Source organism: Pteropus vampyrus, unplaced genomic scaffold, assembly GCF_000151845.1.
Source record: "Pteropus vampyrus isolate Shadow unplaced genomic scaffold, Pvam_2.0 Scaffold271, whole genome shotgun sequence".
Lineage (NCBI taxonomy): Eukaryota > Metazoa > Chordata > Mammalia > Chiroptera > Pteropodidae > Pteropus > Pteropus vampyrus.
In genome coordinates, this window is record NW_011889052.1 from 1,992,565 (window position 1) to 2,005,321 (window position 12,757).

Genomic DNA, 12,757 nt, shown 5'->3' on the forward strand with positions numbered 1-12,757 from the left:
GGCAGTCAGCGCCTGCTTCTCGCCCCGCTGCAGGAGCTGGTGGGCAAGCCTTACTCGCAGGACCTGTCTCGGAGCCCACAGAGCCTCAGCGACACAGGCTATTCCTCCGATGGCGTCTCCAGCTCCCAGAGCGAGATCACAGGCGTTGTGCAGCAGGAGGTGGAGCAACTGGACAGTGCAGGGGTGACAGGGCCACGCCCACCCAGCCCATCCCAGCTCCACAAGGTGGGGAGCAGCGTGCGGCCTTCGCTGCAGGCCCAGGGCCTGGCCCCCGGTGGTGAGCGGAGCAAGCCACCCCGCAGCAGCAGTGGTGAGGAGCAAAAGCGGCGGCCCCACTCGTTGTCCATCATGCCTGAGGCCTTTGACTCTGATGAGGAGCTGGAGGACATCCTGGAGGAAGAGGAAGGCTCTGTGGAGTGGAGGCGCCAGAGAGAGCAGCAGGACACGGCTGAGTCCTCAGATGACTTTGGCAGCCAGCTGAGGCATGACTACGTGGAGGACAGCAGTGAGGGTGGCCTGTCCCCTCTTCCACCCCCGCCCCCAGCCCGGGCAGCGGAAATGACCGACGAGGAGTTCATGCGACGGCAGATACTGGAGATGAGTGCTGAGGAAGACAACCTGGAAGAGGACGATGAGGCCGCCTCCAGGCATGGCCTGGCTAAACACGGCGCCCAGAAGAGCGGCCCCAGGCCCAAGCCCGAGCCCAGCCAAGAACCAGCAGCACCGCCCAAGAGGCGCCTGCCCCACAATGCCACCACGGGCTATGAGGAGCTGCCCTCTGAGGGGGGCCCAGCCGAGGCCGCTGATGGCACCGGGGCCCTGCAGGGCGGGCTCCGCCGCTTCAAGACCATCGAGCTCAACAGCACGGGCAGCTATAGCCACGAACTGGACCTGGGCCAAGGCCCCGACCCCGGCCTGGACCGGGAGCCTGAGCTGGAGATGGAGAGCCTGACAGGCTCGCCCGAGGACCGCTCCCGCGGGGAGCACTCCTCCACGCTGCCGGCCTCCACACCCAGCTACACGTCGGGCACCTCTCCCACCTCCCTGTCCTCACTGGAGGAGGACAGCGACAGCAGCCCCAGCCGCCGGCAGCGGCTGGAGGAAGCCAAGCAGCAGCGCAAGGCCCGGCACCGCTCCCACGGGCCGCTGCTGCCCACCATCGAGGACTCCTCCGAGGAGGAGGAGCTGCGGGAGGAGGAAGAGCTGCTGCGGGAGCAGGAGAAGATGCGGGAGGTAGAGCAGCAGCGCATCCGCAGCACCGCCCGCAAGACCCGGCGGGACAAGGAGGAGCTGCGGGCCCAGCGGCGGCGCGAGCGCTCCAAGACCCCGCCCAGTAACCTGTCGCCCATAGAGGACGCCTCCCCCACGGAGGAGCTGCGGCAGGCGGCCGAGATGGAGGAGCTCCACCGCTCCTCCTGCTCCGAGTACTCGCCCTCGCCCTCCCTGGACTCGGAGGCGGAGGCCCTGGATGGCGGCCCCTCCAGGCTCTATAAGTCAGGCAGTGAGTACAGCCTGCCCACCTTCATGTCCCTCTACTCACCAACGGAAGTGCCCGTGGGCAGCTCCACCACGCCCAGCTCTGGGCGGCCCCTTAAGAGTGCCGAGGAAGCCTACGAGGAGATGATGCGAAAGGCCGAGCTACTCCAGCGGCAACAGGGCCAGGCAGCAGGGGGCCGGGGGCCCCATGGCGGCCCCTCTCAGCCCACAGGCCCCCGGAGCCAGAGTTCCTTTGAATACCAGGAGCCTCCAGACCATGACTATGGCAGGGCTGCTCAGCCTGCCCCAGACGGTGCGCCGGCCGGCCTGGGAGCAGCTGTGTACGAGGAGATCCTTCAGACGTCACAGAACATTGCCCGCATGCGTCAGGCCTCCTCCCGGGACCTGGCCTTTGCCGAGGACAAAAAGAAGGAGAAGCAGTTTCTGAACGCCGAGAGCGCGTACATGGACCCCATGAAGCAAAATGGCGGCCCGCTTACCCCTGGTACCAGCCCCACCCAGCTGGCTGCCCCTGCGTCCTTCCCCACCTCCACCTCCACCTCCTCGGACGGCAGTGGAGGCCGAGTCATTCCTGATGTCCGCGTCACTCAGCACTTTGCAAAAGAGCCTCAGGACCCTCTCAAGCTACACAGCTCTCCTGCCTCCCCCAGCTCTGCCTCCAAGGAGGTTGGCACAGCCTTTGCCCAGGGCCCTGGGACCCCAGCCACCACAGCTGTGGCTCCCGGTCCACCTGGCCTGCCAAGAGGGTATGTGACCCTGACATCCCCAGCAGGCTCGGAGCGCAGCCCGTCACCATCTTCCACGGCCCACAGCTATGGACAGGGCCCGACCACTGCAAACTATGGGTCCCAAACCGAGGAGCTGCCCCAGGCCCCCAGTGGCCCTGCGGCCAGTGGACGGGCTGCCAGAGAGAAGCTCCCGAGTGTGAGTGATAGCAAGAGTGGCACCCCCCAGGGGTTCTCCTACTTCCCGGGCGCCAGCCCGCCTCTCTCCCCATCTTCTCCCTCAGAGAGCCCCACATTCTCTCCTGGCAAGCTGGGTCCAAGGGCCACTGCAGAGTTCTCTACACAGACGCCAAGCCCTGCCCCTGCCTCAGACATGCCGCGGAGTCCCGGTGGCCCGGCCTCGACCCCCATGGTGGCTCAGGGCACACAAACGCCACAGCGGCCCAGCACGCCACGCCTGGTATGGCAGCAGTCCTCTCGGGAGGCCCCCTTTATGGTCATCACACTGGCATCAGATGCCTCCAGCCAGACCAGGATGGTACATGCCAGTGCCTCCACCTCCCCAGTGTGCTCGCCCACCGACACCCAGCCCACCACCCACAGCTACAGCCAGACAACGCCTCCGAGCGCGTCTCAGCTGTCCTCAGAGCCTCCTGGGCCTCCCGGCTTTCCGCGGGCCCCCAGTGCTGGTGCAGATGGGCCCCTGGCAGTGTACGGCTGGGGCGCCCTCCCTGCCGAGAACATCTCCCTCTGCCGGATCTCCTCCATCCCTGGAACGTCCAGGGTCGAGCCAGGCCCCAGGCCCCCTGGCAGTGCTGTGGTAGACCTCCGCACAGCCGTCAAACCAACGCCCATCATCCTTACTGACCAGGGCATGGACCTGACCTCTCTTGCTGTGGAAGCAAGGAAGTACGGCCTTGCCCTGGATCCAGTCCCGGGACGGCAGTCAACCGCCGTGCAGCCTTTGGTTATCAACCTCAATGCCCAGGAGCAGACTCATGCCTTCCTCAGCACCGCCACCACCGTGAGCATCACCATGGCCTCATCTGTGCTCATGGCTCAGCAAAAGCAGCCCGTGGTCTATGGAGACCCCTTTCAGAGCCGGCTTGACTTTGGCCAGGGTGCGGGAAGCCCCGTGTGCTTGGCTCAGGTCAAGCAGGTAGAGCAGGCCGTCCAGACAGCCCCGTACCGAGGTGGGCCCCGGGGAAGGCCCAGGGAGGCCAAGTTTGCCAGGTACAACCTGCCCAACCAGGTAGCTCCTCTGGCCAGAAGGGACGTTTTGATCACTCCGATGGGCACAGCCCAGAGTGTTGGCCTCAAGTCAGGCCTGGTGCCGGAGCCTGGTGCCGAACCCCACCGGGCTGTCCCCGCAGAGCTGCGGTCTCACGCTCTGCCGGGCGCCAGGAAGCCACACACAGTACTGGTGCAGGTGGGCGAGGGCACGGCAGGCACTGTGACCACACTGCTCCCAGAGGAGCCGGCGGGTGCCCTGGACCTCACTGGGATGAGGCCCGAGAGCCAACTGGCCTGCTGTGACATGGTCTACAAACTCCCCTTTGGCAGCAGCTGCACAGGCACCTTCCACGCTGCCCCCAGCGTACCTGAGAAGAGTGTGGTAGATGTCGCCCCACCTGGCCAAGGTAGCAGCCCCTTCTACAATCCCCGGGACCCTGAGCCTCCAGAGCCCCCCACCTACCGGGCACAGGGGGTAGTGGGGCCTGGGCCGCATGAGGAACAGAGGCCCTGCCCACAGGGCCTCCCTGGCAGGCTGTACTCCTCCATGTCTGACACTAATTTGGCTGAGGCTGGCCTCAACTACCACGCCCACAGGATGGGGCAGCTTTTCCAGGGCCCGGGACGAGACTCGGCTGTGGACCTGAGCTCACTGAAGCAATCCTACAGCCTGGGCTTTGCGGACGGACGCTGCCTCGGGCAGGGCTTGCAGTATGGCTCGTTCACAGACCTGCGCCATCCCACAGACCTTTTGACTCACCCACTCCCCATGCGGCGCTACAGCTCAGTGTCAAACATCTACTCAGACCACAGGTACGGCCCACGGGGAGAGGCAGCTGGCTTCCAAGAGGCCAGCCTGGCCCAGTACAGTGCCACCACAGCCCGTGAGATCAGCCGTATGTGCGCGGCCCTGAACTCCATGGACCAGTACGGAGGGCGGCATGGCAGCGGTGGTGGTGGCGGCCCTGACCTCATGCAGTATCAGCCCCAGCCTGGGCCTGGGCTCAGTGCCCCACAGGGCCTGGCTCCCCTCAGACCTGGCCTCTTGGGGAACCCCACCTTCCCGGAGGGCCACCCAAGTCCTGGGACCCTGGCCCAGTACCGGCCCACGGCAGCCCAGGGAGCGGCAGTCAGACAGCTGCTGCCATCCACAGCCACCGTGCGTGCAGCCGATGGCATGATCTACTCGACTATCAACACCCCAATTGCTGCAACACTGCCCATCACCACCCAGCCTGGCTCCGTATTGCGGCCCATGGTGCGCGGTGGCATGTACAGGCCTTATGCATCTGGTGGGGTCACAGCTGTGCCGCTCGCCAGCCTGACACGCGTGCCCATCATTGCCCCCCGGGTACCTCTTGGGCCCACAGCGCTGTACCGCTATCCCGCGCCAAGCAGATTCCCCACTGCTTCCAGCGTCCCGCCTGCTGAAGGGCCTGTCTACCTGGGGAAGCCTGCCGCTGCCAAGGTGCCAGGGGCTGGGGGCCCACCAAGGCCAGAGCTCCCAGTGGCGGCAGCTCAGGAAGAGCCTCTTTCCACAGCCACCCCTGCTGCTGCCAAGGAGGCTGTAGCAGCCCCAGCCCCAGCCCCTATAGCGGTCCAGAAGCTACCAGTAGACGCTGCTCCTGGGGGCGGCAGTGGGGCCCTCGGCCGGCCAGGGCTCGAGAAGGAGGAAGCGTCGCAGGAGGAGAGGCAGCGGAAGCAGCAGGAGCAGCTGCTGCAGCTGGAGCGGGAGCGGGTGGAGTTGGAGAAGCTGCGGCAACTGCGGCTACAGGAGGAGCTGGAGAGGGAACGGGTGGAGCTGCAGAGGCACCGGGAGGAAGAGCAGCTGCTGGTGCAGCGGGAGCTGCAGGAGCTGCAGACCATCAAGCACCACGTGCTGCAGCAGCAGCAGGAGGAACGTCAGGCCCAGTTCGCCCTGCAGCGGGAGCAGCTGGCGCAGCAGCGTCTGCAGCTGGAGCAGATCCAGCAGCTGCAGCAGCAGCTGCAGCAGCAGCTAGAGGAACAGAAGCAGCGGCAGAAGACCCCGTTCCCTGTGGCCTGTGAGGGACCCGGCCGAGGGCCTCCCCCAGCGGGCACCGAGCTGGCTCAGAACGGCCAATACTGGCCGCCCCTGACCCACGCCGCCTTCATTGCCGTGGCGGGGCCTGAGGGGCCGGGGCAACCTCGGGAGCCCATACTGCACCGTGGTCTCCCCAGCTCCGCCTCGGACATGTCACTGCAGACTGAGGAGCAGTGGGAAGCAGGCCGCAGCGGCCTCAAGAAGCGGCACTCGATGCCACGCCTACGGGACGCCTGCGAGCCAGAGTCGGGACCCGAGCCCTGCGTGGTCCGCAGGATTGCAGACAGCAGCGTGCAGACGGATGACGAGGATGGGGAGAGCCGCTACCTCCTGACCCGGCGGCGCCGGGCACGGCGGAGTGCCGACTGCAGCGTGCAGACAGACGACGAGGACAGTGCCGAGTGGGAGCAGCCGGTGCGCCGCCGCCGGTCCCGTCTTTCTCGCCACTCAGACTCGGGCTCGGACAGCAAACATGACGCTCCTGCCTCGTCATCCACTGCCGCCAGCACTGTGAGGGCCATGAGCAGCGTGGGCATCCAGACCATCAGCGACTGCTCCGTGCAGACAGAGCCTGACCAGCTGCCCAGAGTCTCTCCAGCCATTCACATCACAGCTGCTACTGACCCCAAGGTGGAGATCGTCAAGTACATATCAGCACCAGAGAAGACGGGGCGTGGGGAGAGCCTGGCCTGCCAGACGGAGCCGGACGGGCAGGCCCAGGGGGTGGCCGGGCCGCAGCTCGTGGGGCCAGCTGCCATCAGCCCCTACCTGCCTGGCATCCAGATCGTCACCCCAGGTACCCTGGGCAGATTCGAAAAAAAGAAGCCGGATCCCCTGGAGATTGGATACCAGGCCCACCTGCCCCCGGAGTCCCTCTCACAGCTCGTGAGCCGCCAGCCTCCCAAGTCCCCCCAGGTCCTCTACTCACCAGTCTCACCCCTGTCCCCACACCGGCTCCTGGACGCCTCCTTTGCTTCCAGCGAGAGGCTGAACAAGGCTCACGTGAGTCCCCAGAAGCACTTCGCAGCCGACAGCGCTCTCCGCCAGCAGACGCTGCCTCGCCCCATGAAGACCCTGCAGCGGTCCTTGTCTGACCCTAAGCCCCTCAGCCCCACCGCCGAGGAGTCTGCCAAAGAGAGGTTCTCCCTCTACCAGCACCAGGGGGGACTGGGTAGCCAGGTATGGGCACAGGGGCTGGTCCAGGGTGGGGCAGGGATCTCTGCCTAGTCTGGGGGGCCCCACAGGGCGGCGCTTCTCCTGGGGTGGGGGTGGAGTCACCTCCAGCTCCAGAGGCCCAGAGGAAGGGGTCGAGGATGGAACCTTTCTCGATGCACATCTGGCGGAGCCTGCAGCCTCGCAAGGACATCCTAGGCAAATACACTCTCACACCTGGGCCCCCACAGCCATCCATCCAGACACCACTAGAAACTTCAGCCTCTCCTTACTTGTCCCACCCACCTCCTCCCCCTTCACCGCCTCCGTGGCTCTCCCCTCCAGTCTGGGCCCCTCCTACTCCAAACCCCCAGTGCAGATGTTTCCTGAGAAAATCAGTCACACAGGGACCTGGCTGGGCTGCTCCCCACGCCCCAGCCCTGGCCTGGCTTCCATGGCCCCATAGGAAGCCCAAGCCCCTTGGCCTAGCATTCAAGGCCCATCCAATGAGCTGCAGCATGCTGTCTGCCTCATCTTGTCACCTGCCCCTATCTGGCCCTTAATAAATCTGTCTACACACCTTCTGCTCCCCTAGACAGGGCTCCTGGATCATAAACTTGCCTTCGTCTGTGGTTTTAGTTGCCAGCAATGTTCTTGGACTATGAGAGGTGGCCTGCCATGGGTTGCCGTGGAGAGGAAGATGGGAGTGGCAAGGGCCTAACGCCAGACTTTGAGTGCCAGCCTGAGGAGAATGGCCTTTTTTTGAAGGCTCTTGGAGCCTCTGGGTATCTCAGAAAGCTTCCTGGCCAGAGCGTGGGCACATGGGCTGAAGGAAGAGACTACATAGTTGCCCTGGGGACGGGGTAGTTGCCAGAAGCATCGTGAGGCATATTTGCCCGTTTTCTCGGTGTGCAGGCCAGTGGGGACAGGCATGGGATCAGGAGTCGGGGCTGGCAGCAAGCGCCAGTCAGAGAGACAGATGGTCTGGCTCCAGGCTAGGGTGGACTCAGAGGTCTCAGGGGCCGGCCGTGTGGGGCCAGTCCACGACGGGCGCTGATGGCGTGCAGCCAAAATAACAAGGTGGACAACAGAATGAGGAGTTCGAAAAAGGAAATTTATTCCATTAAAGGCCCACCCTTCATTCTGAGGTTTTGGGGCACACGCTCATTCCCTTTATGACGTGGTGAAATAGGCGGGAAGTTTCATGTAGTTTCTTGGCAAGGCAAAATGTAAGGAGCCCAATGTCAGTCCCCGGTGTACTTGGGGGATTTGGGTGGTCCATTAAAGTCCGAAATCCAGGTGCATTCTGGGAAGACTACAAGCTAGAGACAAAAGGAAGACCCAGAGCAAACATTCCAGTAACATGGACTTTCAGGCAATGTGGAGCATCAGGGAAGGCGGGGAGGGCCCCACAGCGGGCAGCGTTAGGGAGCCTTGACCAGGAAGCCATGCAGCAGGAGACAGGGCTGGAGAGCGGGGTGCTGGCAGCTCTAGAGAGTGAGTGACGGGCCGACGGGGCTGCGGAGGGAGCTGGGGGCCAGGCTGAGAGCACAGCCCAGAGGGTTCGGCTGAGGGCGCAGGGCAGCTGGGGGAGGGTCGGCACGTTGCTTCGGAGAGGAGTAGGGCAGGAGGCAAGAAAAGACCAGAGCCTGCAACGACTGACAGACAGTCAGCATGTGCCCCTTCCTCTGATTTTCCAGGGAGCCTGGTGGGCCCAGGACCCACTCCGTTCCTGTCCATGTCACTCCATGGCCCTTGGCCCCTACCTGCTGCTAGGACCCAAACCCCAAGCCAGACCTGTACACTCAGTACACTCAGTGGGAGGTTGAGGGTGGCAAGCCCGCTGGACACGTGCAGGGGTCTCAGAGCCGGGCCATTACTAGAAAGCAGCACAGAGGGGCCTCTGCTCCTTCTCTGCCCTCCTGCTGCCCAGAGCACTGGGAAAGAGAGGGCCTGTAAAACGATTATCGGCCAGAGGTGATCTCCAAGGCCAGGGGGTGGGCTGGGCAGGCCTTGCGGCTGCCTGGTGAATCAGGGCGCTGACAGGCTGGAGCCCAGCTCCTGCCCCAGCCCAAGCCAGGGCTCTTTCACCCCGTGACCTGCCAAGCCATCCGCACCTCGGGTCTCAGTGCCCCGCCCTTCCCTCTGTCTCAGGTGTCGGCGCTGCCACCCAACGGCCTGGTCCGCAAGGTGAAGCGGACACTGCCCAGCCCCCCTCCAGAGGAGGCTCATCTGCCCCTGGCTGGCCAGGCCCCCCCACAGCTGTATGCGGCCAGCCTGCTGCAGCGTGGCCTGGCAGGGCCCACCGCTGTCCCTGCCACCAAGGCCAGTCTGCTCCGGGAGCTGGACCGGGACCTGCGGCTTGTGGAACATGAATCCACCAAGCTGCGCAAGAAGCAGGCAGAGCTGGATGAAGAGGAGAAGGAGATTGACGCCAAGCTCAAGTACCTGGAGCTGGGCATCACACAGCGCAAAGAGTCTTTGGCCAAAGACCGGGGTGGCCGTGACTACCCACCCCTGCGTGGTCTCGGCGAGCACCGTGACTACCTGTCGGACAGTGAGCTCAACCAGCTGCGGCTCCAGGGCTGCGCCACTCCCGCCGGCCAGTATGCAGACTTCGCTGTCACTGCTGCTGCTCCTGCCACCCCCTCCGGCCCCACTGCCTTCCAGCAGCCCCGCTTCCCACCTCCAGCCCCACAGTACATTGCAGGCAGCAGCGGGCCGACTCTGAATGGATTCCCAGCCCACCAAGCACCCACCTACCCCGGTCCCAGCACGTACCCAGCACCTGCCTTTACTCCCGGCACCAGCTACCCAGCTGAGCCTGGCTTGCCAAGCCAGCAGACTTTCCGTCCCACAGGCCTTTATGCAGCCCAAACACCTATGCCAACCACACAGGGCACGCTTTTCCCAGTAACAGCTGATGGCCGTGGCCCCCACCAGAAGCCACGCCAGACATCACTAGTTGACTTGGAGCAGAAGGTACCCACCAACTATGAGGTGATCGCCAGCCCTGTTGTGGCCATGTCTTCAGCCCCATCTGAAACCAGCTACAGTGGCCCAGCAGTAAGCAACAGCTACGAGCAGGGCAAGGCCCCCGAGCTGCCTCGGGCCACGGACCGCAGCAGCGTGAGTCTGAGCCCCGCCCCCACCTACCCCTCTGACTCACACTACGCCAGCCTAGAGCAGAATGTCCCTCGGAACTATGTGATGATCGACGACATCAGCGAGCTGACCAAGGACAGCACCTCCACTGCCCCTGACAGCCAGCGACTGGAGTCTCTGGGACCAAGCAGCAGTGGGCGTCCAGGGAAAGAGCCGGTGGAGCCAGATGTGCTCGAGGGGCCCCCGCTGCCCTGCTGCTATGCCCGAGGGGAGGAAGAATCCGAGGAGGACTCTTACGACTCCCGTGGGAAGAGCGGCCATCACCGGAGCATAGAGAGTGACGGCCGACCAGCTAGCGCTCACTATTACAGTGACAGTGACTACCGCCACGGGGCTCGAGCTGAGAAGTACGGTCCAGGCCCTGTGGGGCCCAAGCACCCCTCCAAGAGCCTCGCCCCAGCTGCCGTCTCCTCGAAGCGCAGCAAGCACCGGAAGCAGGGCATGGAGCAGAAGATCTCCAAGTTCTCGCCCATCGAAGAGGCCAAGGATGTGGAGTCAGACCTGGCCTCCTACCCCTCCCCGGCAGTCAGCAGTGGCCTAGTCTCTCGAGGCAGGAAGTTTCAGGATGAAATCACCTACGGGCTCAAGAAGAACGTGTATGAGCAGCAGAGGTCCTACGGGGTGTCCAGCCGGGACCAAGTGGAGGAGGATGACCGTGTGTACAGTGGGAGCAGCCGGTCCCGGGTGACATCTGCATACAGTGGGGAGAAGCTGTCCAGCCGTGACTTTGGTGGCCGGGGCAAGGGATTTGAGCGGGAACGGGAGGCTGTGGAGCGACTTCAAAAAGCGGGCCCCAAGCCCTCATCCCTGAGCATGGCCCACGGTCGGGCCCGGCCCCCCATGCGGAGCCAGGCCTCTGAAGAGGAGAGCCCTGTCAGCCCCATGGGACGGCCCCACCCCGCCGGGGGCACCCTTCCACCCGGGGACACCTGTCCCCAGTTCTGCTCCAGCCACTCCATGCCCGATGTCCAGGAGCATGTCAAGGAAGGACCGCGGGCCCACACATATAAGCGTGAGGAAGGCTACATCCTGGACGATGCCCACTGCGTAGTTTCCGACAGCGAAGGTAATGGCAGCTGGGGGTGATTTCTGCAGATGCTCAGCACCTGGGGGGCCTGCCTGCCCATGGGGCCCTGAGCCCTGAGATGTCCCAGTGGGGCTCGGCCTGGCGCCTCATGCAGTGGGCCTTGCCGCCGGCCCCCCTCCTCGCCTTCTCCACCCGCACCCTGGCCCCAGTTGGGGGAGGGTGGGCCAGGGGCCCAGTGTTATGTTTGTGGCTGTGGCGCCCACTCTGGTTTCCTTGCATGGCTTCAGCTGGGCCTCCCCCTGCGGCCAACCTGGGGGTTGACGGTGTTCTGTTTTTGGTCTCTGAAGCATATCACCTGGGCCAGGAGGAGACAGACTGGTTTGATAAGCCCCGGGATGCCCGCTCTGACCGGTTCAGGCACCATGGGGGCCACGCAGTCTCCTCCTCCTCCCAGAAGCGAGGCCCTGCCAGGCACAGCTACCATGACTACGACGAGCCCCCCGAAGAGGGCCTGTGGCCACATGATGAGGGTGGCCCGGGCCGCCATGCCTCAGCCAAGGAACACCGGCACCACAGTGACCACGGGCGGCACTCAGGCCGCCACGCTGGCGAGGAGCCGAGCCGGCGTGCTGCCAAACCACATGGTCGGGACCTGGGTCGCCATGAGGCCCGGCCTCACCCTCAGCCCAGCCCTGCCCCGGCCATGCAGAAGAAGAGTCAGCCTGGGTACCCCAGCTCCGCCGAATACTCACAGCCATCCCGTGTTCCGTCAGCATACCATCATGCCTCTGACAGCAAGAAGGGCTCCCGGCAGGCCCACGCGGGGCCCGCCGCACCGCAGCCAAAGCCAGAACCCCCGTCGCAGCCTCAGCCGCAGGGTCGGCAGGCACCTCCAGGGCCACAGCAGTCACAGCCGCCGCCATCCAGGCAGACGCCCTCAGCAACATCGTCACGCCAGCCGCAGACCCAGCAGCAGCAGCAGCAGCAGCAGCAGCAGCAGCAGCCGCAGCCGCAGCCACAAGGTCACGGGCTACAGCACCCCCAGCAAACCCCATCACAGGCTCGGCTGCCGCAGCAGGGCCAGCCAACTGCCCGGGGCCTGGCCTCTGCTGCCAGCCAGCCAGCGGGGAAGCCTCAGCCGGGCCCCACGACAGCCACAGGCCCCCAGCCAGCAGGACCGGTACGTAGGGCTCCAGCGCGGGGATCCTACCCGGGGCGGATGCTGCGGCTCCGGCTTGCACGTCCCCCTGGTTCCAGGCTGGGCGTGGGCAGAGTCGGCGTGCGGTGTTCAGCTCTGGTTCTGTGTTGCAGCCACGAGCAGAGCAGGCAAATGGCTCTAAAGGGGCAGCCAAAGCACCCCAGCAGGGGAGGCCTCCTCAGGCCCAGCCACCACCGGGACCTGGACCCACAGGTGAGCCTACCCTTTGGTGCCCTCAGCATTGACCCAGAGAACCTGGGCTGCCCTCCCTACACCCACAGGCGCCCCAAGCTCCCCTGAATTGCATGTCCTCACTGCTCCCTGAGAAGTGCCCAGTGGGTTAGAATGAGCAATGGGGTCACCAGCACTGGGGCCTTAAGGCCCAGGCAGCTCTGGGCAGGGAACCTGGAAGGGACTAGTGAGCACGGGGCCGGGACCACGGCCTCTTACGCTCTCCCTCCTTCCCCTTCCCTCCTCTCTTCCAGCTTCTCATCCTCCTCTGTTTTTCCTTCCTTTCTCCTTCTTTACTTTCTTCAACTTCCTTTTTTCTGCTTCTTCCCACTCTTGTTCTTCCTGTTCTTCTCTTTATTTCTCTATCTTCCTCCTCGCCCTCCCCCTGCACAGGGTACCTGTGTTCAGGTTCCCTCATGGCTACTCTCCCACTGGGAACCTGAAGAGCCAGGCCAAGCTTGGCTCAT

The 12,757-nt window shown here is 64.6% G+C and overlaps 1 protein-coding gene across 1 annotated transcript in view; it reads left to right on the top strand.

Annotated features, from left to right (window-relative positions):
* The window catches only part of BSN (bassoon presynaptic cytomatrix protein), an 85,182-nt gene that overhangs the window by 69,066 nt on the left and 3,359 nt on the right, over positions 1-12,757 (top strand). The window contains exons 7-10 of the mRNA XM_011375462.2: positions 34-6,696; positions 8,824-10,900; positions 11,209-12,041; positions 12,173-12,272. Of these exons, the coding sequence (XP_011373764.1) occupies positions 34-6,696; positions 8,824-10,900; positions 11,209-12,041; positions 12,173-12,272 (9,673 nt within the window). The remainder of the gene's footprint in view (positions 1-33; positions 6,697-8,823; positions 10,901-11,208; positions 12,042-12,172; positions 12,273-12,757) is intronic.